Source organism: Triturus cristatus, chromosome 3_2, assembly GCF_964204655.1.
Source record: "Triturus cristatus chromosome 3_2, aTriCri1.1, whole genome shotgun sequence".
NCBI classification, from domain to species: Eukaryota; Metazoa; Chordata; class Amphibia; order Caudata; family Salamandridae; genus Triturus; species Triturus cristatus.
In genome coordinates, this window is record NC_140584.1 from 1,219,879,027 (window position 1) to 1,219,906,802 (window position 27,776).

General features: G+C 51.0%; 1 gene segment (V, D, J or C); it reads left to right on the top strand.

Annotated features, from left to right (window-relative positions):
- Positions 1-27,776, top strand: part of LOC146859503 (T cell receptor alpha chain MC.7.G5-like) — a 104,955-nt gene that overhangs the window by 64,920 nt on the left and 12,259 nt on the right. Inside the window, 3 exon segments of the C gene segment in view lie at positions 12,560-12,835; positions 15,721-15,774; positions 16,796-16,936. Of these exon segments, the coding sequence occupies positions 12,560-12,835; positions 15,721-15,774; positions 16,796-16,902 (437 nt within the window).

Below are 27,776 nucleotides of genomic sequence, written 5' to 3' on the forward strand. Positions count from 1 at the left end.
TGGATTTAAAATGAGACATGAGATTAGCAGCATTAAGTAGCACTGAGCTGAATCTTAATAGCAGGTGTTAATTAAAGTGCTGGATAGCGCTATATAAATGCTTGCTTTACTTGAGCTCAGAGTGCCCAGTCCCGCAGATGAGCCGCTCTTGTGCACACTGCAGGTTTCTGCTGTGCTGTGCACCAGAGTGTGAGTACTGGCGGGGTGTACAATCTGATATTTGGAGAAGGCACTCTACTGAGAGTCAAACTAGGTAAATGCCACTGTTTGGAAGTTATTAAGTGGTTGCATGTGTCTCTTGTAAACTCTAATTTACTTCACTGAGTTTACATATGTTTTAATTTTTAATTGGTCTTCATTAGTAAAAAATATGAGACTCATATGTGCCGCTCTAGAGATGCCACAGTGCTGTGCTCCTGCCCCTCGTGTGAGTCAGACTCATATCTGACCCTCTAGAAATGCCTCAGTGCTGTGCTCCTGCCCCATGTGTGAGTCAGACTCATATCTGCCTCTCTATAGATGCCTCCGTGCTGTGCTACTGCCCCTCGTGTGACTCAGGCTCCTATCTACCCCCTCCATAGATGCCTCTGTGCTGTGCACCTGCCCCTCGTGTGAGTCCGACTCATATCTGCCCCTCTAGAAATGCCTCAGTGCTGTGCTCCTGTCCCTCGTGTGACTCAGGCTCCTATCTGCCCCTCTAGAGATGCCTCAGTGCTGTGCTCCTGTCCCTCGTGTGAGTCCGACTCATATCTGCCCCTCTAGAGATGCCTCAGTGCTGTGCTCCTGTCCCTCGTGTGACTCAGGCTCCTATCTGCCCCTCTAGAGATGCCTCAGTACTGTGCTCCTGTCCTTCATGTGACTCAGGCTCCTATCTGCCCCTCCATAGATGCCTCAGTGCTGTGGTCCTGCCCCTCTAGTGAGTCAGACTCATAGCTGCCCCTCTAGAGATGCCTCAGTGCTGTGCTCCTGCCCCTCATGTGAGTCAGACTCATATCTGCCCCTCTATAGGTGCCTCCGTGCTGTGCTCCTGCCACTCTTGTGAGTCCGACTCATATCTGCCCCTCTAGAGATGCCTCTGTGCTGTGCTCCTGCCCCTCGTGTGACTTAGGCTCCTATCTGCCCTCCCCATAGATGCCTCAGTGCTGTACTCCTGCCCCTCGTGTGAGTCAGACTCATATCCGCCCCTCTAGAGATGCGTCAGTGCTGTGCTCCTGCCCCTCGTGTGACTCAGGCTCCTATATGCCCTCTCCATAGATGCCTCAGTGCTGTGCTCCTGCCCCTCGTGTGAGTCAGACTCATATCTGCCCTATCCATAGGTGCCTCTGTGCTGTGCTCCTGCCCCTCGTGTGACTCAGGCTCCTATCTGCCCCCTCCATAGATGCCTCAGTGCTGTGCTCCTGCCCCTCATGTGAGTCAGACTCATATCTGCCCCTCTAGAGATTCCTCAGTGCTGTGCTCCTGACCCTCTTGTGAGTCAGACTCATATCTGCCCCTCTAGAGATGCCTCAGTGCTGTGCTACTGCCCCTCGTGTGACTCAGGCTCCTATCTGCCCTCTCCATAGATGCCTCAGTGCTGTACTCCTGCCCCTCTTGTGAGTCAGACTCATATCCGCCCCTCTAGAGATGCCTCAGTGCTGTGCTCCTGCTCCTCTTGTGAGTCCGACTCATATCAGCCCCTCTATAGATGCCTCAGTGCTGTGTTCTTGCCCCTCGTGTGAGTCAGACTCATATCTGCCCCTCTATAGATGCCTCAGTGCTGTGCTCCTGCCCCTTGTGTGACTCAGGCTCCTATCTGCCCTATCCATAGGTGCCTCTGTGCTGCGCTCCTGCCCCTCTTGTGAGTCCAACTCATATCTGCCCCTCTAGAGATACCTCTGTGCTGTGCTCCTGTCCCTCGTGTGAGTCCGACTCATATCTGCCCCTCTAGAGATGCCTCAGTGCTGTGCTCCTGTCCCTCGTGTGACTCAGGCTCCTATCTGCCCCTCTAGAGATGCCTCAGTACTGTGCTCCTGTCCTTCATGGGACTCAGGCTCCTATCTGCCCTTCCATAGATGCCTCAGTGCTGTGCTCCTGCCCCTCTTGTGAGTCAGACTCATATCTGCCCCTCTAGAGATGCCTCAGTGCTGTGCTCCTGCTCCTCTTGTGAGTCCGACTCATATCTGCCCCTCTAGAGATGCCTCTGTGCTGTGCTCCTGTCCCTCGTGTGAGTTCGACTCATATCTGCCCCTCTAGAGATGCCTCAGTGCTGTGCTCCTGTCCCTCGTGTGACTCAGGCTCCTATCTGCCCCTCTAGAGATGCCTCAGTACTGTGCTCCTCTCCTTCATGGGACTCAGGCTCCTATCTGCCCCTCCATAGATGCCTCAGTGCTGTGCTCCTGCCCCTCTTGTGAGTCAGACTCATATCTGCCCCTCTAGAGATGCCTCAGTGCTGTGCTCCTGCTCCTCTTGTGAGTCCGACTCATATCTGTCCCTCTATAGATGCCTCAGTGCTGTGCTCCTGCCCCTCTTGTGAGTCAGACTCATATCTGCCCCTCTAGAGATGCCTCAGTGCTGTGCTCCTGCCCCTCATGTGAGTCAGACTCATATCTGCCCCTCTATAAGTGCCTCCGTGCTGTGCTCCTGCCCCTCTTGTGAGTCCGACTCATATCTGCCCCTCTAGAGATGCCTCTGTGCTGTGCTCCTGCCCCTCCTGTGACTCAGGCTCCTATCTGCCCTCTCCATAGATGCCTCAGTGCTGTACTCTTGCCCCTTGTGTGAGTCAGACTCATATCCGCCCCTCTAGAGATGCCTCAGTGCTGTGCTCCTGCCCCTCGTGTGACTCAGGCTCCTATATGCCCTCTCCATAGATGCCTCAGTGCTGTGCTCCTGCCCCTCGTGTGAGTCAGGCTCATATATGCCCTATCCATAGGTGCCTCTGTGCTGTGCTCCTGCCCCTCCTGTGACTCAGGCTCCTATCTGCCCCCTCCATAGATGCCTCAGTGCTGTGCTCCTGCCCCTCATGTGAGTCAGACTCATATCTGCCCCTCTAGAGATTCCTCAGTGCTGTGCTCCTGCCCCTCATGTGAGTCAGACTCATATCTGCCCCTCTAGAGATTCCTCAGTGCTGTGCTACTGACCCTCGTGTGACTCAGGCTCCTTTCTGCCCTATCCATAGGTGCCTCTGTGCTGCGCTCCTGCCCCTCTTGTGAGTCCAACTCATATCTGCCCTATCCATAGGTGCCTCCCTGCTATGCTCCTGCCCCTCCTGTGAGTCAGACTCATATCTGCCCCTCTAGAGATGCCTCTGTGCTGTGCTCCTGCCCCTCGTGTGACTCAGGCTCCTATCTGCCCTATCCATAGGTGCCTCCGTGCTGTGCCCCTGCCCCTTGCATGAGTGACCCTCATTCCTTTTTCCTACAGTGTTTGTAGGAGGGTTTCTCATGCAGCCTCACAGTCACTCATCACGTGACGTGCACCCTTACTGCTCAGAGTTCTTAAATGCGCCCCCGTTTCTGGTCTTGCCATTAAGCTGAGCGAAGCCTTGTTTTCCTCCGTTGTAAAACAAAGGACAGAGGTAAATCACTTTACGTATCTCACCTGCAGACTATGGCCAGAGGGGCTTTCTGGTTCAAAGCCCAGGTCCCTCTCTTTACAAAGTGTGTGCTCCTGGGCAGTGCCCTCCAGATCAGGGCCTCATATATCTTAGCGGAGAAGTTTCAGAGCACATTCTTGTGTTTCTTTTCACACTGTGCTCTGCGAGTTCTGATTAATGCAAGATTGAAAAGACTCCAGTGCAGCTGTGATAATGTGCAGTAATGTATATGATGATTCTTTCCTGACTCTCAGGGGCAGGCAGACCCCGGCTCAGCTCATGCCCACATTCTGCAGCACACATACAAAGAGGAAAAAGCCTCAAAGGATAGATGTTTGCAGGGCGATATCCCTTCCTGCACAAACACGACACCGGCCACAGCCCAGGCGCCCGAACGCCATAATGCAAGGGTGGCTTTGTTGGCGCGTGGCTGCCACAAGTGCGCCAGCAATAGGAAAGAGCCCAACTGCGCCAAGTCTGTGCCGCAGTGAGCTGCGTGAAATGTTAGTAAATATTAAGATTATAGAATTAAATCACTCTGCGAAATGAAAAGTATAGAAAAGTAAATCTGAAGCTAAGTATGAAAGTGAAGCCCCCCACAGACCGCCCTCGCCGTCAGTATTTTAGTCTTGTCCTGAGTGAGTTTTCACAGTTCTTTGGAGTTCCTAAGTGCACAGCTCAGGGGGAGGAGCTTCTTGTTATGGGGGTGAACACTGTGCGTCTCGGTGGATATGCACTGGTGTTTGGTGCTGGGACAAAGCTGTCTGTGACACCAAGTAAGTAGCCTTTTGTTGACACATCGGTACAGAATAAGGGTGCATGCACACTTTCCATCCATGAGCAGATTTGCCTGGTGGCTGAAGACCCCATGCCCTCCTGAGGGAGCTACCATGTCGTTGAAGACCCCTGTCCCACTGAGGGAGCTGCCTTGTGATTGGAGACCCCTGTCCTTCCTGAGGGAGCGGCCTGGTGGGTGGAGACCCCTACCCCCCTGAGGGAGCTGCCTGGTGCTTGAAGACCCTTGTCACTACTAAAGGGAGATGCCTGGTGGTCGCAGACCTCTGTCACTTCTAAGGGAGCTGCCTAGTGGTTGAAGACCACTGCCTCTCCTGAGGGAGCTCCCTGGTGGCTGAGGACCACTGTACCCTCTTGAGGGAGCTGCCTGCTGATTGAAGACCCCGTCCCCTCTTGAGGGAGCTGCCTTGTGGTTGACCCCTGTCCCTTCTTGAGGGAGCTGCCTGGTGGTTGAAGATCCCTATCATTCCTGTGGGAGCTGCCTGCGGATTGAAGACCCCTGCCCCCTCTTGAGGGGGCTGCCTTGTGATTGAAGACCCCTGCCTCTCCTGAGGGAGCTCCCTGGTGGCTGAGGACCCCGTCCCCTCTTGAGGGAGCTGCCTTGTGTTTGAGGGCCCCTGTCAGTCCTGAGGGAGCTCCCTGGTGATTGATTACCCCGGTCATTCCTATGGGGGTTGGCTGTTGATTGAAGACCCCTGTCCCCTCTTGAGGGAGCTGCCTTGCAGTTGAAGACCCCTGTCAGTCCTGAGGGAGCTTCCTTGTGTTTGAGGACCCCTGTCAGTCCTGAGGGAGGTGGCTGGTGGTTGAAGACCCAGGTCATTCCTGTGGGGGCTGCCTGTTGATTGAAGACCCCTGCCCCCTCTTGAGGGAGCCTCCTGCTGATTGGAGACCCCTGTCCCTTCTTGAGGGAGCTGCCTTGTGTTAGAGGACCCCTGTCAGTCCTAAGGGAGCTGCCTGAAGTACCCTGTACCCCCTGAGGGATCTACCTGGTGGTTGAAGGCCCCTGTCCCCTCTTGAAGGAGCTGCCTGGTGGTTGAAGACCCCGGTCATTCCTGTGGGGGCTGCCTGTTGATTGAAGACCCCTGTCAGTCCTGAGGGAGCTCCCTGCTGATTGAAGACCCCTGTCCCCTCTTGAGGGAGCTGCCTTGTGGTTGAAGACCCCTGTCCCCTCTTGAGGGAGCTGCCCGGTGCTGGAAGACCCCGGTCATTCCTGTGGGGGCTGCCTGTTGATTGAAGACCCCTGTCAGTCCTGAGGGAGCTCCCTGCTGATTGAAGACCCCTGTCCCCTTTTGAGGGAGCTGCCTTGTGATTGAAGACCCCTGTCCCCTCTTGAGGGAGCTGCCTGGTGGTTGAAGACCCCTGTCCCCTCTTGAGTGAGCTCCCTGGTGGTTGAAGAACCCGGTCATTCCTGTGGGGGCTGCTTGTTGATTGAAGACCCCTGTCTCCTCTTAAGGGAGCTGCCTGCTGATTGAAGACCCCGATCCCCTTTCTAAAGAGCTGCCTTGTGATTGAAGACCCCTGTCCCCTCTTGAGGGAGCTGCCGGGTGGTTGAAGACCCCTGCCCCCTCTTGAGTGAGCTCCCTGGTGGTTGAAGACCACGGTCATTCCTGTGGGGGCTGCCTGTTGATTGAAGACCCCTGTCTCCTCTTAAGGAAGCTGCCTGCTGATTGAAGACCCCTGTCCCCTTTCGAGGGAGCTGCCTTGAGTTTGAGGACCCTTGTCAGTCCTGAGGGAGCTGCCTGGTGGTTAAAGTTCCCTGTCCATCCTGAGGGAGCTACCTGGTGGTTGAAGGCTCCTGTCTCCTCTTGAAGGAGCTGCCTGGTGGTTAAAGACCCCTGTCAGTCCTGAGGGAGCTTCCTTGTGTTTGAGGACCCCTGTCAGTCCTGAGGGAGGTCGCTGGTGGTTGAAGACCCCGGTCATTCCTGTGGGGGCTGCCTGTTGATTGAAGACCCCTGCCCCCTCTTGAGGGAGCCTCCTGCTGATTGGAGACCCCTGTCCCTTCTTGAGGGAGCTGCCTTGTGTTAGAGGACCCCTGTCAGTCCTAAGGGAGCTGCCTGGTGGTTGAAGTACCCTGTACCCCCTGAGGGATCTACCTGGTGGTTGAAGGCCCCTGTCCCCTCTTGAAGGAGCTGCCTGGTGGTTGAAGACCCCGGTCATTCCTGTGGGGGCTGCCTGTTGATTGAAGACCCCTGTCAGTCCTGAGGGAGCTCCCTGCTGATTGAAGACCCCTGTCCCCTTTTGAGGGAGCTGCCTTGTGATTGAAGACCCCTGTCCCCTCTTGAGGGAGCTGCCTTGTGGTTGAAGACCCCTGTCCCCTCTTGTGGGAGCTGCTCGGTACTGGAAGACCCCGGTCATTCCTGTGGGGGCTGCCTGTTGATTGAAGACCCCTGTCAGTCCTGAGGGAGCTCCCTGCTGATTGAAGACCCCTGTCCCCTTTTGAGGGAGCTGCCTTGTGATTGAAGACCCCTGTCCCCTCTTGAGGGAGCTGCCTGGTGGTTGAAGACCCCTGTCCCCTCTTGAGTGAGCTCCCTGGTGGTTGAAGAACCCGGTCATTCCTGTGGGGGCTGCTTGTTGATTGAAGACCCCTGTCTCCTCTTAAGGGAGCTGCCTGCTGATTGAAGACCCCGGTCCCCTTTCTAAAGAGCTGCCTTGTGATTGAAGACCCCTGTCCCCTCTTGAGGGAGCTGCCTGGTGGTTGAAGACCCCTGCCCCCTCTTGAGTGAGCTCCCTGGTGGTTGAAGACCACGGTCATTCCTGTGGGGGCTGCCTGTTGATTGAAGACCCCTGTCTCCTCTTAAGGAAGCTGCCTGCTGATTGAAGACCCCTGTCCCCTTTCAAGGGAGCTGCCTTGAGTTTGAGGACCCTTGTCAGTCCTGAGGGAGCTGCCTGGTGGTTAAAGTTCCCTGTCCACCCTGAGGGAGCTACCTGGTGGTTGAAGGCTCCTGTCTCCTCTTGAAGGAGCTGCCTGCTGATTGAAGACCCCTGTCCCCTCTTGAGGGAGCTGCCGTGTGTTTGAGGACTCCCGTCAGTCCTGAGGGAGCTCCCTGGTGGTTGAAGACCCCGGTCATTCCTGTGGGGGTTGCTTGTTGATTGAAGACCCCTGTCTCCTCTTAAGGGAGCCTCCTGCTGATTGAAGACCCCTGTCCCTTCTTGAGGGAGCTGCCTTGTGGTTCAAGGCCCCTGTCTCCACTTGAGGGAGCCGCCTGCTGATTGAAGGCCCCTGCCCCCTCTTGAGGGAGCTGCCCAGTGGTTTAAGACCCCTGTTAGTCCTGAGGGAGCTGCTTTTAATGTTGAACAGTGTTGGCCCAGGTGGAGACGCCTGTCCTTGGACCATCACCGCTGCTGGGAGCAGCAGTAGATCGACAGCACAGGGCGAGGCATGCTGCACAGGCACCTTGTTGCAGTCAGGTATGCGGGTGTGTCATCTTAACCTCACATGCATCCATTTTTGTCGATTTAATCTCAGATGGATCTTACAGTATTGTCTTCATTAAGCCTGACTGAAACTTGTGTCCTTTTCTGTTGGAATGATTTGAAATGCCAAATAATTGCTCAAAATGATGCTTTCTGATGTGAAATGCCAGACCAGATCCTTGTGTCTAAAATATACAGACATTTAGTGATAAGAAGATAGCATAACACATGTGAACTATGAACCGCTGCTCATGCCCAGTTCTGTGGCGTTCTTTCCATCCTCCCGGAATCGCGTTTATGCGGCATAGGGCTTTGGCATTCCCTTCAGAACTTCACATCATAATCGTGATGTGAAATGCAAGCAATGACCTGAGATGCTGCCCTAAAAGATGCTTCACTTGGGCTCACTCTATGCGGAAAGTTGACGTCACCTAGACCCCATTTCTCATTGATTAAAGCTTTATGTAGTTTTTCAGCCAGACAAGCACAACCCAGACCCACAGCTGACCCTTTATTCCGAAGATGCTCCGGGCTGAGCAGAAGGCCCTGTGCAGGTGAAGACTCAGCTGAATAATTAGGTAATTAGTAGTAACAGCCATCTGATGGTGCAGTAATGACTAGTAACAGCCCTCCGAGGGAGCAGTAATGAATAGTAACAACTGGACAGTGGTGCTGTCCCATCAGTGACATGCCAGTCTTACTCTGCCACAGCTGAAGATTGGGGCAGCCATCCACATGTTTTTGTTGCAGGGTGTAGCACTGGACAGTGGTGCTGCCCCATCAGTGACAGGCCAGTGTTACTCTGCCACAGCTGAAGATTGGGGCAGCCATCCACATGTTTTTGTTGCAGGGTGCAGTACTGGACAGTGGTGCTGCCCCATCAGTGACAGGCCAGTGTTACTCTGCCACAGCTGAAGATTGGGGCAGCCATCCACATGTTTTTGTTGCAGGGCGCTCTACTGTGGCACTGATGGCTTCCGTGTCTTCTTTGGGTCAGGCACCACGCTCACTGTCAGGCCAGGTAAGTACCTTTACACACCTTGAAGGTGAGTGTGTGGTTCTGTGTCCGTGTGAATGCCAACACGGCACAGATTTACAAACACTTTGCTTAGAGCTTGTGTTTCTTTTTCATAGAAAACCCAAAGCGAAGTGTTGTGGAGGGATTTACAATACAACGTGATTTGCATTGGATGGCAACTGAAAGTAACCCAAAACTGCAACGTGTGCTGCGTTGCAATACTTTGCGTCAAGGGGGCGTTCCATGGGTGGTGCATCTCCCTACCTCCAAAGAACTGCGGACAGGGATTAGCCTCAAAATCCTGCCCCTCCTTCAGGCAGGCATAATGAGGAGAAATGTTGTCTTTTCTCCCTGTTACTCCACTTTGCCTCTGGCCTGCCTTGTACAGCTCACATTCAAAGTGGGGAATGCCTGAAAGCACAGGTGTTGTACTGGATGGGACCCCTCCCAGCCCATAGCTAGGCTCCCCATAACGAAGCCCCCCTTGTGCTATGGTACAGGTGTGTCTGCCTTGTACAGCTCACATTCAAATCCCTCCTTGCACTATGGTACAGGTGCGTCTGCCTTGTACAGCACACATTCAAAGTGGGGTCTTCCTGAAAGCACAGGTGTTGTACTGGATGGGACCCCTCCCAGCCCAGAGCTAGGCTTCCCATAACGAAGCCCCCCTTGCACTATGGTAGAAGTGTGTTTGCGTTGGCGCGTGGCAGCCAGTATTGTGCCTGTGCAGGAGGGAGCAGGAGGGACCACATCTAAATAGATATGGTGTCTTCTGCTCCCTCCCTTATACACAACGCGGCAACGTGACCCGTTGCCGTCTGATGCGCGACTTCCACCTGTCAATAATAGCGAATAACGTGAGTGCACGTGCGACACGAGCCTTTGAGATGTTAGGATTGCCTGACAGGCGTCACACAGCAGGAAGGCCCTCATTCAGGACAGTATTGACTGAATGAATGAATGAATGAGGGATTTATACAGCGCACGGCTACTCCGAGGAGTGCCCCAGCACTGTTGTGAATGTGGAGTGCGCTGACATCCTAGGGAGATAAGAATACGTAGCCCAATTGTCCCAAAGTTACATGATATAGCTTGTTAATCACTGTGTAAGTGCAAATTGCTCTTTATGCATTAGAGCGTGCGGGCCACATAGGGTATGTGAGTCGGGAGGCATAGGGCAAGAAAGTATAGTGTGTTTTCAGTGTATTTGTCGATGCCACCTCTGTGTGGCACGGGTCAGTGACACGTAGCTAGGAGTGGTCCATTATGCACCTCTCAGGAGCTGGTGACTGTCAATTGACTCACATTTAGAGACAGTGAGTGCGCGTGGGCTCTTCAAACCCGCATTTAAGACCACATAATGTCCGCAGAAGGGCAATCCCAGAATTGTATTCTTTCTATTTATTCCTCAGTGCTCACAAGCTAGGTCTGTGCTACATAGGGTCAATGTATTCATTCCTACATAGGAGCACCTACCAAAGCCGAGGTGGTCCTGGGCGTCTTCAAAGGTGGTTGTTTGTTGTGTAGCCTCAACAGAGATGGTTTTTATTCAAGATAGAGGTTCGTGTGGGTGCTGCTCACCCCCTGGCCTCACTCACCCCTTCCATCTATTCTTCCTCCAGCCCAACGTAAAGTAGGGAAAGGGCATTTATTCTGGGGATTACATTTACTACTTTCATTGCAATCCTAGACACATTGGGCAAATCCAATATATCTGTGAGGCCAGCGGGAGGCGGGTTTACTATTCGAATTCCAATCCCACAATTATTGGGAAAAGTGCATCCATTTTGGGGGACTCATTTGCTTTTCTAACTCCAGTCCTGCTGCATGAGGAAGGTTCATATATCTGCAGGGGGAAGATTCACTGTTCCAGCTCCACTCTTACAAGCACTGAAGAAAGTGCATATATTTGTGGGGGCGGGGGGGTGCTCAGATTTACTATTTCAATTCCAGTTCTACTAACATTGGAGGAAGTTCATATATTTGGAGGGATCAGGATTACCTTTCTAGCTCCAGTTTTAGCTCCAGTCCCACAAACGCCGGAGGAAGTAAATATATTTTGGAGATGTGATTTACTATTGTAAATGAACTGGGAGAGTTAGTTACGCCTCCCACAGTACTTTCCATCCCAGCACATTTACTATTCTAACTCCAGTCCCACAAACATTCAGGAGCCGCATGTATTTAGAGTGGCACAGTGACTTTTCTAGCTTAAGCCCTGCGACAGTGGGAAAAGGGCACACATTTGGGGCGGGCAGATTTACTGTTTTAACTCTGGTCCTAGATATGCCTGGAAGAAATTTGAATGACACCTGTGAAATTCACAAACTTGATTAATTTTACGTTACACAAAATTACCTTTTACTCCATTTTGTGCGATTTCTTATCCATATGCGTTGAATACGCTTCCGGTGCTAAATCACAGCGCGAGCAGTGTGACGTGCCTATTTCCACCCATTGGAGGAACTCCACGGAATCTTGCAGAGATTTTATGTAACTCCACGGAATTCCACGGAGTGAAATTCCACGAGTTCCACCTATGCTTATAGCATATTTAAGATTATGTTGCCAGCAGTACCACTTTAGTGAACTTAAATATGCTTTCAACTGTCTTACTGTCTTACTGTCCAAAGAGAGTGTATATTTTCTATTAGATGTCCCTTTAAAGGCCTCCTTCAATTTTGGTGAGCCCACCATTTAGGAGTAACTACTCCCCATTTGCGAACCCCTCCCTTGTCCTCCAACACTTACTAAAAAATGGTTAAATGGTGTACTTGCGCGTGCAGAGACCTCCTACTCCAGGGCAGAGATTTCTGTACAGTAAAAGATAAGAGAGGGAGGTGGAGATTTCCAGATGGAGGTTTGTGGCATATGTCTTAGAGTATGTAATGTACTGCTGTTACGTAACCAAAGTGGCTATTATGACTGGGCCTCAGTAAGCCAATTAAGCCAGTGATTGTCAGAGGGCACCAGAGATATTTGAGTTCAAATGTATTAAGGTTTTGCATCACCCTCGCACCACACAAGGGAACACAGGGCGATGCAAAACCCAGAATGAAATTTAACAATTCAAGCAAGGCCACCTGTCATGCCATGGTAAATTTGGGGTAAATCAAACGGAGCACGAGTCGCTTGGTGGGGACGATACATGGGTGGAGCGTGGGTGTTCTCATTCATACATCCATGTATTCAGAAGCATTCCTAGATTTACCTACACTGGTAGACCCCAGAATGTTGTGTCAGAATTGTATGCTTTCCCACCTGAGGTGCAACGAGGAGAAATATCTGTATTTATCCTTGCTGTTTCCTCTTTCTAAGTGAGCTGCATTCTGCAGCACACTTATCAAAAGGAAGATTCCTCAAAGGATAGTTTCCATGCATGAGGCTTCCCCTTTCTGCACAAAACCAATCCTGCCCGTAATGCAGGCACCCGTGCTCCACGGTGTAAGGATGCCTGCTTTGGTGCCAGGCTGCAGGTTGTGCTCCAGCGCAGGCAGAGGACAGAGTGCACCGTATCTTGATAGATATGGCGCATTCCTGCCCTTTCCCTTTCACGTAGTGAAGTGCAGGATGTTGTCTTGCAGCATTGCTTTGTATGAAAAAATGATGAATATGGCCCTTTGTATGAAGGATATGGATTTTTTAACTTTGATAGTTTAATTTCAGTTCATAGGAAATGAATTATGTTTTGCAAATTAATCTGAATAGATGCAGCTTTGGATTGTATTCACAAACGTTCTCCTCGACCTTCGATGTTTCAGATTTACGAAACTCGCCACCGTCGGTCTACCGCCTTAAAGCAGCAAACAGCAGCGAGGACCAGATGAGGTCCGCCTGTCTGATCACAGACTTCTTCCCCAGTGACCAAGTGAAGGTTTTCATCAACAACAAGGAAGGACAACGGCCACCAACACTGCTGGAAAGTGGAAAGAGGTGGAGCTATGGGGTTGTGGAATGGAGCAGCGACCCACATGGCCAACCGGTCAACTGTGCTGCATCGTACAAGGCGAGAAACATCTACACGTATGATGGCAAAGGCAAGTGGTGTCACAGTACATGGTCACTGCAGGAGGGGATGTGAGTGGAATACAAGACTGATAATATTGATGAAAAATGAACAATCTCTGCAGATATTTAGGTGTGAGATGAATCCTCCAAGATTGGTGAGACTTGAGGATGGACTAGTGCCCTGAAGCATTCTTACAGGCTGTAGGCGCATTCTTATGACCAGTATACCAGTGTACCTGTGAACCTTTAAATATAGAGTGGGTGTGTCTGGGGCCTCACTCAAAGTCTTGTTCCATGGATTGCTTCACACAATGGGAAACTGAAAAAAGGAGCTAGTCTTGTTGTCTGTGGGAAGCTACCTACAAGGAGACGCAGAGCTCCAAACTCCAGTGGGTCAGGCTTATGGCCAGGGTGGAACTGCAACGAAGAATAGATCCGGGCATCAAAATAACAGTGTCCTCATTAGCAAAGCTGATAGCTAAAATAGAAAAAGTGGTCATATCAGGGAAATCAATTGTAAAAAACATCCCAGCTGCCCATGAAACTGGCCCACACCGGCATAACATTGGCCCCCATGCTAACCTGTCAGATCTGCCCATCGGGCACTGCCAGATTGCGCTATAGGCTAGTCCGACCCTGCTCATGGCACAACCTGTTTTGTGAAACCATCAACTGCTAGGGCCTAATTATTCCATTGCGCCAGTCGACTCTGTCCCACCTGCCCCCCCAGCCTTACCGCTCTTACCTGCATGGGCCCATGCCTGCTGTTTTGTGTCTGGTGCCCGCTCTAGTGCACCACCGCTGGTCAGAAGTGGAACTACAGTGTGGGGTTGGCAGAGTCTTTACATTCTGCTCTATCCTTCTTTTGGGGTTTGAGTCAAACCATGGATCCGCCAAAGACTGAACTCACAATGAGCTAAAATGAAACAAAATCTTGAATGCAAACACAGATTTTGTCCCAAAAGAGCTTGCACCATCCTTTTTTGACTGAAAGTTTTTGAGAGGCTTTAGAAGAGTCGTCTTCAAATGTATTACTACCATGCCCCACATTTGATTAAGTAAAAAACTAATCGCCCCCAGCAAGGCAAACATATTTTGTCATAATTATTCTATAAAAGTGGCAGCTCTGAACATATTTAGAAATTCAAAGTTATGTTCACTTAACATTTTTTTAGTTCTTTCAAATACATAATTTCCAACATTCTTAGGGAGCCTGAACTCCCTAAGAGTGGGGAGGGGTCCAGAGAATCAGGCTTCCTCAGGCTTCCTCAAACGCTTTGAGGGGTTTTAGAGCCCTCCATCCTCCCTCTTCCTGTCCCCCTCACACTCCTTGTCACCCACGTCCAACCAGGACACGAGCGGAAAAGGCCTTACTGAAGACCTGTTACAAGTGGTTCACTACTACTCACTACTGCTCACTGTAACTCACTCCTACTCACTGTTACTCACTACTACTCACTGTGACTTACTGTGACTCACTGTTATTCACTGCTACTCACTCCTACTCACTGCTACTCACTACTACTCACTGCTAATCAAAGCTACTCAATACCACTAACTGCTACTCACTGCTATTCACTCCTGATCACTGCTACTCTCTACTACTCACAGTGACTCACTGCTGTTCACTACTGCTCATTGTGAGTCACTGCTGCTCAGTGCTACTCACTGATATGCACTGTGACTCGCTGCTACTACTATTCACTTCTATTCACTACTACTCATTGCTACTTACTACTACACACTGTAAATCACTGCTACTCACTGCTACACTGATTCACTGCTACTCAGTGCTACTCACTGGGGCTCACTGCTACTCGGTGTTACTCAATGTGACTCACTGCTACTCACTGTGGCTCACTGTTACTCACTCCTACTCAATGAGACTCACTGCTACTCACTACTACTTACTGTGACTGACTGCTACTTACTGCTACTCACTGTGGCTCACTGCTACTCACTGCTACTCAATGTGATTCAATGCTACCCACTCCTACTCACTGAGAATCACTGCTACTCACTACTACTCACTGCTATTCACTGCCCCTCTGTTTTCTTGCACTAAAACCAGAGCACTGTTTTACACATGGTGTTAGTCTCTCTTCCAAAGTAAAAGCTTCTCTGGACCAGAGGCTGGTTCCTCCCCTTACTAGAGCAAGTCAGAGTGCCCCTACCCCCAACCTCTGCTTTACAGGATCACCAACTATACTTTTATGAGAGTTATTTATTGATATGGAATTGGTATTTCACTCATACAAGGCCAAGGACTCCAGTACACTGTACATGCAACAAGTGAATGACCTAATCAGAGGCACTGCTTTTAGGGAAGGAAAACAGGGCGCGTGAAAGCAAAGCATGAAGGGAATCAGTGGACTGAGCTTCCTGGGATGAGTGAGAGCTGAGGGCAAGGATGGGAGACTGAGAAGCAAGTGAGGGAGGGAGGTAGTGGTATGAAGGGAGAGAGTGAGTTCCAGACTTTGGGATCGCATCTAGAGACATCAGAGGTGTGTTTATTTGGAAAAATGTGCCCTTCTTGATTTTGTTATTGTGCAGCTCTCTTCAGAGGACTTCTATCAGCCGTACAGATTGCGAGGATCATTGAGAAAGAGGGGCGTTTATTTCAATTAGAACCTGGTTGCAAATGTCCAAAGGGGAGGGGGGAATGAAAAGTATCAGATACTAAGAGCTTCTTTTGAGATAATATTGGCCTTATTGGGCATCTCCATCACCTGCATGGCGGATGTCCGATCTATCACCAAGTGCATTACAGCCTGTGGCGCTTATGGTGAGGTGATGGGGCACCAACCACACAGAGTCCTGCACCCTTTGATGTCTAAACTGGGCCCTAAATTGCTATTTTTCTGGTACGTGGTGAAACACCCACCAATAATCCTCTACATTTTCTCTTTTTCAGATGATGTTCAGCAGTCATGCCCTGTGATGTCAGTCGATGAAAGTTTTCAAACAGGTATGACATGCCATCATTTGACTGTGGTAAACCAGGTGTCCATCTTGAGTTACAGACCAGTGGGATTATGACAACAATGAAACATTAGCCTCTCAAATCATGATAAACCAGGGGCCTCCTTAAGCTAAATCCACTTGATGAGGATTACTTTATGACCTGTATAAACCAGTTTACTGAAAAAACCTAGGCCTTTATATCCACACTTTCTCATTGTAACTCTGCAGTAAGTCACAACTAAGTCCACAGCAAGCTATATTTACAGAACATTTGTCAGTGTAGACCACCAGATGAATTCTTTAGGTTAATGACCATTTGGAGGAAAAGTAGCATAACAGATGTGACTGATAGATTCGTCCACTCCAAGGTAGCAGGAGGTCAGGAGAACTGCCCAAGGAGGTCTTCAATCCGTCTATCAGCTCTCTTTTTCAAACCGATCTAAGATCTCTCCATCTGCTCATCCCCTCTCTTTTTCAAACGCTCTAAGATCTCTCCATCTGCTCATTGTCTCTCTTTTTCAAGTTGGTCTAAGATCTCTCCATGTGCTCATCCCCTCTCTTTTTCAAAATGCTCTAAGATCTCTCCATCTGCTCATCACCCCTCTTTATCAAATCTCTTTTAGAGACCTCCATCTGCTCATCCCCTCTCTTTCTCAAACTGCTCTAAGATCTCTCCATCTGCTCATCCCCTCTCTTTCTCAAACCGCTCTAAGATCTCTCCATGTGCTCATCCCCTCTCTTTTTCAAGTTGGTCTAAGAGTGCTCCATCTGCTCATCACCTCTCTCTTTCAAACCTCTCTAAGAGCCCTCCATCTGCTCATCCTCTCTTTCTCAAACTTCTCCAAGATCTCTCCATCTGCTCATTACCCCTTTTTCTAAAACCACTCTTAGAGACCTCCATCTGCTCATCCCCTCTCTTTCTCAAACCGCTCTAAGATCTCTCCATCTGCTCATTGTCTCTCTTTTTCAAGTTGGTCTAAGATTTCTCCATCTGCTCATCACCTCTCTCTCTCTTGCACCTACAGACGAGAAGCTCAATACCTTGTCGCTCACGGTGCTGGGACTGAAGATCATCTTCATGAAGAGCATCGCCTTCAACCTCCTCATGACGTTGAAGCTGTGGACCCGCTGAAGGTTTCTCCGCAGGATCAGCCCCTCTGACAAAGGTATTGTGGGTGTCACTGAGTTGCCTCCTATGGCTCCTTCTCCCGCAGAGGTGAAGATGTGCCTTCTAAAGGCATTCCCCAAACCCAGACTCTTTCCCATGAACACCACCTGGCACAAGGGCAGCTGGGATACTGCTCTGTCTTTTGTACTGAGTCAAGTCAGGCTGCCCCACCACACACAGCCCTTACTGACCGCCTCTTCTCTGTCTCACCAGAACCCCACAGTTCAACTAACCTCACGTGCTAATGAAAGGGCCACTGGGTTCCAGCAGCTGGACTTCAACACGATGGACATCTTTCCTTTTTTGTCTGATTATAAACACAGCTGCATTGATGGTATCATCCAAACATGCACAGCTGGTGGTCTTCATGGTCTCTGCTCATGACAGCCATATTTTCCCTCAACAATAGATGCACATATCTTCGGTGAGTAAACCTTGCTTTGGACATTTGCATGAAAGAACATCCCAGGAATACTCACACCATGAGCCTTTCATAAATCTATCACCTCTTCATGAGGTGGGGGTGACAGGCCTGTGGGGCAGAGGCTGCCCTGGTCCCCACAGCACACCTGCCGCTGGCTCTGACGTCACCACACTTTGACCTCTCTAGGGCGGGGCTTCCATGAGTAATGTTGCCTTCCAGGGCCGGGCACGTGAGGCATGGCGGTCCCAGACAAGAAATCGGAAAACTGTCCCTGGCAAGCAGGAAGAAACCCCACTGTGCATCAGGGACATGTATTTTATTCTGCCAAGGGGTCCCCCTGCCTTGGGGGTCTTACTTGAGAACAGAACGGGCTAGAATAGTGATGCTAGAAGCAGCCTCGGTGGGCTCTGGGTTTTGTCACCCATGGAGGATTCCGCTTCGAAGCATTTAAACAAAACAGTCAATAAATTCAGCGGCTTTAACTTTTACCCTGGAGTCTCTCCCGGCCCTAATCACTGGGCCCTGGGTCCCTGCTTTCCTCAGTCCTGGTGCCCATGAAGGCAAGAAGTTCAAGGCAGTGTTTGGAAAAAGCATTGCCCGGTTGAATGTGTGTGCCCTCTAACGCTGCTCACAGAGCTCCTAAGAAGAAGTCCAGACCTGCCAATATTCCCCCAGGCATACCCTCCATTCACCAGGAGCACTTCAAACGCAGATGTTCCTTTCTACCCAGCTAAATCTGTGTCCAACAGCAACTTGCAGACATGCCCCCCCACACTGCGTAAAGTGACCGGGAGGTCATGTGCAGAAACCTTTGCAGAGTTTGCATATAAATGCTGTGAGAACCAAGCGCCAGATCTGTGACCGGTCTGCGTCGCTCCTCCACCTTACAAGATGGTGCAAGAGCGGCGCAAACCTTAAGACAGATTTATGAAGCCACGCAAAGCCACTTTGCGTGCCTCTAACTGGCTCAACAAATCAGAAGAAACACAACGCAGCACAAATCACTCGCTGCGTTACTCTGCCCTGGGAAGGCGTTCCCACGCAGCTGAAAATGTAATGGCAGTGCTAGTAAGAGCAATCCATAGTTACTACACTGTTGTGAAGGCATTCCAAGGACAAGAAGTATGTTTGGTACCTTGAATAAACTTCTCGTCTGCGGTGTAATCAAACATTCACTGAACTGCAACACCCTCCCCTGGCTCCCTGTAACTTCATTGGAGGCGTGAAACTGTCACAGAGGACACAGGAAGGATCAGAACTCGTCATGTGGCAGGAGTGTGAAAGAGTGAAAGAGCTGGAGGTGCAATCTTTGAGCATGAGAAGGAGCAGCGCTCATCATGGGGCAGGAGTGTGAAAGAGTGAAAGAGCTGGAGCTGCAATCTTTGAGCATGGGAAAGAGCGGCACTCATCATGGGGCAGGAGTGTTAAAGAGTGAAAAAGCTGGAGGTGCAATCTTTGAGCATGAGAAGGAGCAGCGCTCATCATGGGGCAGGAGTGTGAAAGAGTGAAAGAGCTGGAGCTGCAATCTTTGAGCATGGGAAAGAGCGGCACTCATCATGGGGCAGGAGTGTTAAAGAGTGAAAGAGCTGGAGCTGCAATCTTTGAGCATGAGAAGGAGCAGCGCTCATCATGGGGCAGGAATGTGAAAGAGTGAAAGAGCTGGAGGTGCAATCTTTGAGCATGAGAAGGAGCAGCACTCGTCATGTGGCAGGAGTGTGAAAGAGTGAAAGAGTTGGAGGTGCAATCTTTGAGCATGAGAAGGAGCAGCGCTCATCATGGGGCAGGAGTGTGAAAGAGTGAAAGAGCTGGAGGTGCAATCTTTGAGCATGAGAAGGAGCAGCGCTCATCATGGGGCAGGAGTGTGAAAGAGTGAAAGAGCTGGAGGTGCAATCTTTGAGCATGAGAAGGACCGGCAGATGCCATGGAGCAGGAGTGTGAAAGAGTGAAAGAGCTGGAGATGCAATCTTTGAGCATGAGAAGGAGCAGCGCTCGTCATGGGGCAGGAGTGTGAAAGAGTGAAAGAGCTGGAGGTGCAATCTTTGAGCATGAGAAGGAGCAGCACTCGTCATGGGGCAGGTGTGTGAAAGAGTGAAAGAGCTGGAGGTGCAATATCTGAGCATGAGAAGGAGCATCACTAGTCATGGGGCAGGAGTGTGAAAGAGTGAAAGAGCTGGAGGTGCAATCTTTGAGCATGAGAAGGAGCAGCGCTCGTCATGGGGCAGGAGTGTGAAAGAGTGAAAGAGCTGTAGGTGCAATATCTGAGCATGAGAAGGAGCAGTGCTCGTCATGGGTCAGGAGTGTGAAAGAGTGAAAGAGCTGGAGGTGCAATATCTGAGCATGAGAAGGAGCATCACTAGTAACGGGGCAGGAGTGTGAAAGAGTGAAAGAGCTGGAGGTGCAATTTTTGAGCATGAGAAGGAGCAGCGCTCATCATGCGGCAGGAGTGTGAAAGAGTGAAAGAGCTGGAGGTGCAATATTTGAGCATGAGAAGGAGCGTCACTAGTCATGGGGCAGGAGTGTTAAAGAGTGAAAGAGCTGGAGGTGCAATATCTGAGCATGAGAAGGAGCAGCGCTCGTCGTGGGGCAAGAGTGTGAAAGAGTGAAAGAGCTGGAGGTGCAATCTTTGAGCAACTGAAGGAATGGCACTAGTTATGGGGCAGGAGTGTGAAAGAACAGAACAGATGAAGGTGCAATCTTTGAGCAGTGATGCAACTAGAAGCCCTTGGTTGCTAATTATGAATACACTACACTTGTGCATTAGTGAACTTCTCACCACCAAGGGTTAGTAAAGGAGCTGAAATTTGGACTCTACCTCTTCAATGTCCACTTGAGTTGTGAGGGCCTCTAAACGTCCATGTCAAATTTGTTATGTGAGACACAGGACAAAGAGGTGCAGATCTCAGAGTTTGTGGGCTCTCTCTAGGAAGCAATCATGGCATTCTGAAGGAGAGAATAGTATTTAGTTCTCATCAAAATGTTATTTGTATTTGGGAAAGAAATGCAAGAGTCAAAGAAACAGTCTCGAAAATGCCCTCACAAATTTTAGATGGGAGGGGTACTAACATTGACACCACAGATCATGAAGTGTAGGTGGGGAAACTACCTTTGGGGCTGCTAGTCATGAAAGGGTGGGTGGGAAGGTCTACCATGGGCTTGTCTGCTCATTAGGTGTAGGTGAGTGGTACTACCACTGGCACCTCTGGTCACAAATTGTAGGTGGGAGAGGTACTACCATGGACACCGCTGATCATGAAGTGTACATGGGGATACTACCATGGGCATCGCTGGTCACAAATTGTAGGTGGTAGGGGTACTACCATGGGTGCCACTGGTCCCAAAGTGTAGGTTTGCGGCACTACCATGGGCCTCGCTGGTCACAAAGTATAGGTAGGGTGTACTACCATGGGGACTGCTGGTCACAAAGTGTAGGTAGGGTGTACTACCGTGGGCACCGCTGGTCACAAAATTTAGGTGGGATGTACTGCCATGGGCACCAGTGGGAATCCAGACTCTTTCAGCCCACATAACTCCCATCCTCCCTCCTGAGTGGTTCTGTAGAGTAAAGAATGCATAAACCCACCTCGAGTAATGTAAATACTGGCCTAGCCCTCAATGTTTCTGTTTAGTCTATCCTACTTTCAACACCATCTCAAAATGTTCTCCATCCACAGCTCGACCTTTGCTTTGCCTTTATATCAAATAGATGTTGCACGGCTCCCTATCACTGAATGAGACCTATATTCCTTGTTTTAAGAGAGAGCAAGAGACTGTCATGAAATCGAGACCTATAATGCACCTTACGGGGCGGCCGGGGAGACCAGATCACAATGAGTAGTTGCGGCTGCAACTGACTCCACACATCTTGCCTGGGATCTGGAATCAAAGTGGGTGGATTTTTAGATTAACGTTAAACTCTAACTTGAAACAAATGTTGACAAAAACACACAGACAAACCCACTTCCCTGAAACAAACTGAAGACTTATGGTCCAGGCAGTGTAACTGCCTCCCAAATGAAGCACAACCCTTGTGTTCCTGTCTCTGAACCTCAAACATGTCATGCCCACTGGGGTCAACCTCTCCAGTTAGTGCCCATATTCTGCATAATCTTCAAATCCTGATGCATCGCCTTCAAATCAGGAGGAGTCGGTGCACTCGGGCACTGGCCAAGGGCACTTAGATTGCGTAACTGAGGGGGACATGACTCCAAAAGCGTCCAGTGCAAAGAGAAAGAGGAACAGGAGCGGCCCCTTCTGCCTTTATTATTTATTATTATTTAATTTTATAAGGCGCACAGCTACCCGGAGGTTTCCCAGCGCCATCAGATAACGGGCAGAGTGAAAGAAGACTATTGATTGAATAACCACGTTTTTAAGCGTTTGCGGAAATTCGTACAGATGGTTTCATTCCGAAGAGACATAGGGAGTGAGTTCCACAGAGAAGGACCCAGGCAAGAGAAGGACCCGCTGCCTATGCGTGACAGTCTGGTCCTAGGAACCGAGAATGTAGCCTGAGTGGAAGAGTGAAGAAGGCGCGGTGGAAGGTCGGGGTGGACTGAGGCGTTCAGATATTGTGGTGCTGAACCGGATTTCATTTTATGCCTGTACCTCAGGGCCTTGAATTGGATGCGGTTCTCCACCCTGAGCCAGTGAAGGTCGCAGAGCGAGCCTTAGATGGAGGCCCTTCTGGGAACCTGACAGAGTAACCTGGCCGCCGCGCTCTGCACCACCTGCAGTTTACGAGTCACCTCCGTATTGGCTCCTAAATACAAGACGTTGCCATAGAACAACCTGGAAGTAATCAGAGCCTGGACCACAGTTCTTTGCGTGGGACCAGGCAACATCTAAAGGATTTTTTAAGCCACTTAAGGATGGTGAAGCAGGTTGAGGCGACCTTGACTGCTTGCTGCTGCATTGACACTCATTGATAATAACACCTAGATTGTGGACCTGTTGCGCAGGTTGGGGAAGAGTACCCATTTGAGGAGGCCAGTGTTGGGGGCCCCAGAGATCTTTAATTTTCCCAAAAATGAGTACTTGTGTTTTTTTGCCGTTGAGTTTCAGCAGGTTGGCTTGCATCCAACCTGCTATATTTTGTAGCCCTGCCTGGAGAGAAGACTTGGATGCTTCTTTGGAGAAAAGGGAGAAGATTAGCCAGGTGTTGTCGGCATAGGTAAAAATAGACATCTCAGCGTCTTCCGCAATCATAGCCAGAGGCCTGACGTAGACATTGAACAGTAGTGGGCTGAGAATGGAGCCCTGCTGTACGCCGTGAGGAGAAGCATGGAACTTAGAACTGGCTGACGGAGAAAAGACCTGAAAAGTACGGTCGGTCAGGAAATCAGTGAGCCATTTGAGTGCTGCCCCGACAGCGCCCAGTGATTGTAAAGCTTTCAGTAGGACGTTATGTGACACAGTGTCGAAAGCAGCACTCAAATCAAGCAGTATGAGAGCCACAGTTTCACCCATATCAAGGCGGTCGCAATGTTTCCGTATCTCCCAAAAGGGTGGTTTCCGTAGAGAAACCAGCTCTGAAAACAGACTGAGATGCGTGTACATTTTTTGGGGAGTCAATGAAATGTGTCAATTGCTGGTTAATAAGTTTTTCTAGTATTTTGGAAAAGGCTGGAAGCAGAGAGATCGAGCGGAAATTGGGAGGTTCCGCTGGATCAGCATTGGCTTGTTTCAAGAGTGGGAGACCCGTGGCGTGTTTCCATTCAGATGGAACAGCTGCTTCCTGCAGGGAGGCATTGAGCGACTCCATGATTCGCTTTAGTGATGGTGGCTCAAGCTTCTGAAGCACGGCGATGGGAAGAGGATCTCTAGGAGAGCCGGATTTAAAACTGCGTCCTTCAGGGAGGCATTGAGCGACTCCATGATCAGCTTTAGTGATGGTGGCTCAAGCTTCTGAAGCACGGCGATGGGAAGAGGATCTCTAGGAGAGCCGGATTTAAAACTGCTTCCTGCAGGGAGGCATTGAGCGACTCCATGATCAGCTTTAGTGATGGTGGCTCAAGCTTCTGAAGCACGGCGATGGGAAGAGGATCTCTAGGAGAGCCGGATTTAAAACTGCGTCCTGCAGGGAGGCATTGAGCGACTCCATGATCAGCTTTAGTGATGGTGGCTCAAGCTTCTGAAGCACGGCGATGGGAAGAGGATCTCTAGGAGAGCCGGATTTAAAACTGCGTCCTGCAGGGAGGCATTGAGCGACTCCATGATTCGCTTTAGTGATGATGGCTCAAGCTTCTGAAGCACGGCGATGGGAAGAGGATCTCTAGGAGAGCCGGATTTAAAACTGCGTCCTGCAGGGAGGCATTGAGCGACTCCATGATCAGCTTTAGTGATGGTGGCTCAAGCTTCTGAAGCACGGCGATGGGAAGAGGATCTCTAGGAGAGCCGGATTTAAAACTGCTTCCTGCAGGGAGGCATTGAGCGACTCCATGATCAGCTTTAGTGATGATGGCTCAAGCTTCTGAAGCACGGCGATGGGAAGAGGATCTCTAGGAGAGCCGGATTTAAAACTGCTTCCTGCAGGGAGGCATTGAGCGACTCCATGATCAGCTTTAGTGATGATGGCTCAAGCTTCTGAAGCACGGCGATGGGAAGAGGATCTCTAGGAGAGCCGGATTTAAAACTGCTTCCTGCAGGGAGGCATTGAGCGACTCCATGATCAGCTTTAGTGATGGTGGCTCAAGCTTCTGAAGCACGGCGATGGGAAGAGGATCTCTAGGAGAGCCGGATTTAAAACTGCTTCCTGCAGGGAGGCATTGAGCGACTCCATGATCAGCTTTAGTGATGATGGCTCAAGCTTCTGAAGCACGGCGATGGGAAGAGGATCTCTAGGAGAGCCGGATTTAAAACTGCTTCCTGCAGGGAGGCATTGAGCGACTCCATGATCAGCTTTAGTGATGATGGCTCAAGCTTCTGAAGCACGGCGATGGGAAGAGGATCTCTAGGAGAGCCGGATTTAAAACTGCTTCCTGCAGGGAGGCATTGAGCGACTCCATGATCAGCTTTAGTGATGATGGCTCAAGCTTCTGAAGCACGGCGATGGGAAGAGGATCTCTAGGAGAGCCGGATTTAAAACTGCTTCCTGCAGGGAGGCATTGAGCGACTCCATGATCAGCTTTAGTGATGATGGCTCAAGCTTCTGAAGCACGGCGATGGGAAGAGGATCTCTAGGAGAGCCGGATTTAAAACTGCTTCCTGCAGGGAGGCATTGAGCGACTCCATGATCAGCTTTAGTGATGGTGGCTCAAGCTTCTGAAGCACGGCGATGGGAAGAGGATCTCTAGGAGAGCCGGATTTAAAACTGCTTCCTGCAGGGAGGCATTGAGCGACTCCATGATCAGCTTTAGTGATGATGGCTCAAGCTTCTGAAGCACGGCGATGGGAAGAGGATCTCTAGGAGAGCCGGATTTAAAACTGCTTCCTGCAGGGAGGCATTGAGCGACTCCATGATCAGCTTTAGTGATGATGGCTCAAGCTTCTGAAGCACGGCGATGGGAAGAGGATCTCTAGGAGAGCCGGATTTAAAACTGCTTCCTGCAGGGAGGCATTGAGCGACTCCATGATCAGCTTTAGTGATGATGGCTCAAGCTTCTGAAGCACGGCGATGGGAAGAGGATCTCTAGGAGAGCCGGATTTAAAACTGCGTCCTGCAGGGAGGCATTGAGCGACTCCATGATCAGCTTTAGTGATGATGGCTCAAGCTTCTGAAGCACGGCGATGGGAAGAGGATCTCTAGGAGAGCCGGATTTAAAACTGCGTCCTGCAGGGAGGCATTGAGCGACTCCATGATCAGCTTTAGTGATGATGGCTCAAGCTTCTGAAGCACGGCGATGGGAAGAGGATCTCTAGGAGAGCCGGATTTAAAACTGCGTCCTGCAGGGAGGCATTGAGCGACTCCATGATCAGCTTTAGTGATGATGGCTCAAGCTTCTGAAGCACGGCGATGGGAAGAGGATCTCTAGGAGAGCCGGATTTAAAACTGCGTCCTGCAGGGAGGCATTGAGCGACTCCATGATCAGCTTTAGTGATGATGGCTCAAGCTTCTGAAGCACGGCGATGGGAAGAGGATCTCTAGGAGAGCCGGATTTAAAACTGCGTCCTGCAGGGAGGCATTGAGCGACTCCATGATCAGCTTTAGTGATGATGGCTCAAGCTTCTGAAGCACGGCGATGGGAAGAGGATCTCTAGGAGAGCCGGATTTAAAACTGCTTCCTGCAGGGAGGCATTGAGCGACTCCATGATCAGCTTTAGTGATGGTGGCTCAAGCTTCTGAAGCACGGCGATGGGAAGAGGATCTCTAGGAGAGCCGGATTTAAAACTGCTTCCTGCAGGGAGGCATTGAGCGACTCCATGATCAGCTTTAGTGATGGTGGCTCAAGCTTCTGAAGCACGGCGATGGGAAGAGGATCTCTAGGAGAGCCGGATTTAAAACTGCTTCCTGCAGGAAGGCATTGAGCGACTCCATGATTCGCTTTAGTGATGATGGCTCAAGCCTCTGAAGTACGGCGATGGGAAGAGGATCTCTAGGAGGGCCGGGTTTAAGGCTGTTTAAGATACGTTTAAAAGAGCTGTTATACAGAGGCAGCCAATTTTCTAAAGTGTTGGATGGGATGGCGGTCTGATTAGCCAGTGGCGCGGAGCTGCCTGATGTAGGGGGAACGTTCTTAGTTTGCTGCACCACGTTGGTTGTCACTACGTTCAGTGCTGAGTAGATTTTCTCCACTTTATCGATGAAAAACTTGGCTAAGTCCTCACATTGAACTTCGGTGAGCACAGGTGGGCTGGGTTGGCAAGCAGCACCCAAAAGATCTTTAATTAATTTAAACAGTGTCTTGGAACTGTTTTGTGCCGACATGATGGCTTTGCTCACATATTCAGCTCGTCCAGCATTGCAGAGGGAATGGCATTCCTTTTTTGCTAATTTTTATGCAAGTTTGAGTTTGGCGCACAGTCCTTCCTCCAGCGTCTTTCTAGCACTTTACATTTAGTTTTCTCTGTTTTTAACCTTTCAGAGAGCCAGGGGTCAGGAGGTCGGTGATTGTTCACTTTTTTAATGGATGATGGGAAGCACACATCAATGGATGTTAAAATCCAGGAATGGATGGTGTCTGAGTGTGCTAGATTGACTTAAGTAATAGTGGGGATGTTATTAAAGAGGTGTTGCTTCAAAGTATCTATGCCTAGTTTCTACCAGTTTTTGGACCTCGACTTGGTGGCTAACATGAGCGCGTTTGCACACTGCAGATCCTGCCTCACTCTGAACCCGACCAAAAAATTATTGGACCAAACTACAGGGAGAGAGGGGCGTGGCTAGCTGCCGAGCGCGATGGCCGCAGCCTGAAGGAGCTCCGGGAGTGAGACCGTCCTCCCCGCCATCCGCACACTGATCCGCGTCCTGTGGCGAGTTCCCAGTCTGCGCCTGTGACGCCGCGGCACAGCGACGCCCGTTTGTGTCACCCGGGAGTCTCTCCGTGACCGGGAAGGCGGCCGCGGCCGCGCTGCGAACTTGGGCCTGTACCTGCGACGGAAGCCGGGGCCTCGGGTGCGGCGGCGTGCCCGGGTGCAGTGCACGAGCCCCGGGGTCGCTGAGTGGCGGCCCCCCCCGCCCCTGCCCTGCAATTGGCCGGAACGTGCGGCGGACGGCGCGGAGCAGTAGCCTGGAGCCTGACTGCCCTGGAGGGCGCCCACTGGCCGCGCAGACCCCTGGTACGTCCGGGGCACCGCCGAGTGAGGAGCGAGGTGGCGTTGCGGGGCGGTGGCGGATCGGCGCCAGCGGCGCTTCCCCCTGCGGGACAAGATTCCCGGATCAGCACCGCCGGCAACGCTAGAAGTGCGGGGGCGAGCTGCCGGTGCCACCAGTAGTGCAAAACAGCGGAAGAGGTGACCGGAGACAGGGGGTGAGGAGGAGTGCGCCCCTGGACAGTTGTGACTGCGGCAGCCCTGGCGCGCTGGTGTTGGCTCGCTGAGGCGCCGTCCATCGATCGCCCTGCCCCCTTGGAGATACCTGAGGGGTGGCAATACTGCCTTGGGTCCAGTGTGGAGCGCAGCAGCCCCTGATTTCCTGTCCTCCCCCTGGAGTCGTGGGGACGACGACCCGCCACGGAGTTTGGTCCCCGGCCTCACCATGAGCGGTAAGGGGAATAGGGCGCACCACCAAGGGAAACTGGACAAATTTGCGTTCACTAAAGGCTCGCCCCCGCCGACGGACCACGACAAGCGTGCGGGCACGGCCTCTGACCCGGCCGGCCCGCCTAAAGTAACGCTGGAGGACATCATGGCCGCCCTGACCACTGTGCAAGCGACGGTGGGGTCGATATCCACGGATGTGACGCTACTCCGAGCGGACTTCCAAAAAATGTCCGCCAGAGTCACAGAGGTTGAACAGGTGACTACCACTCTGAAGAGA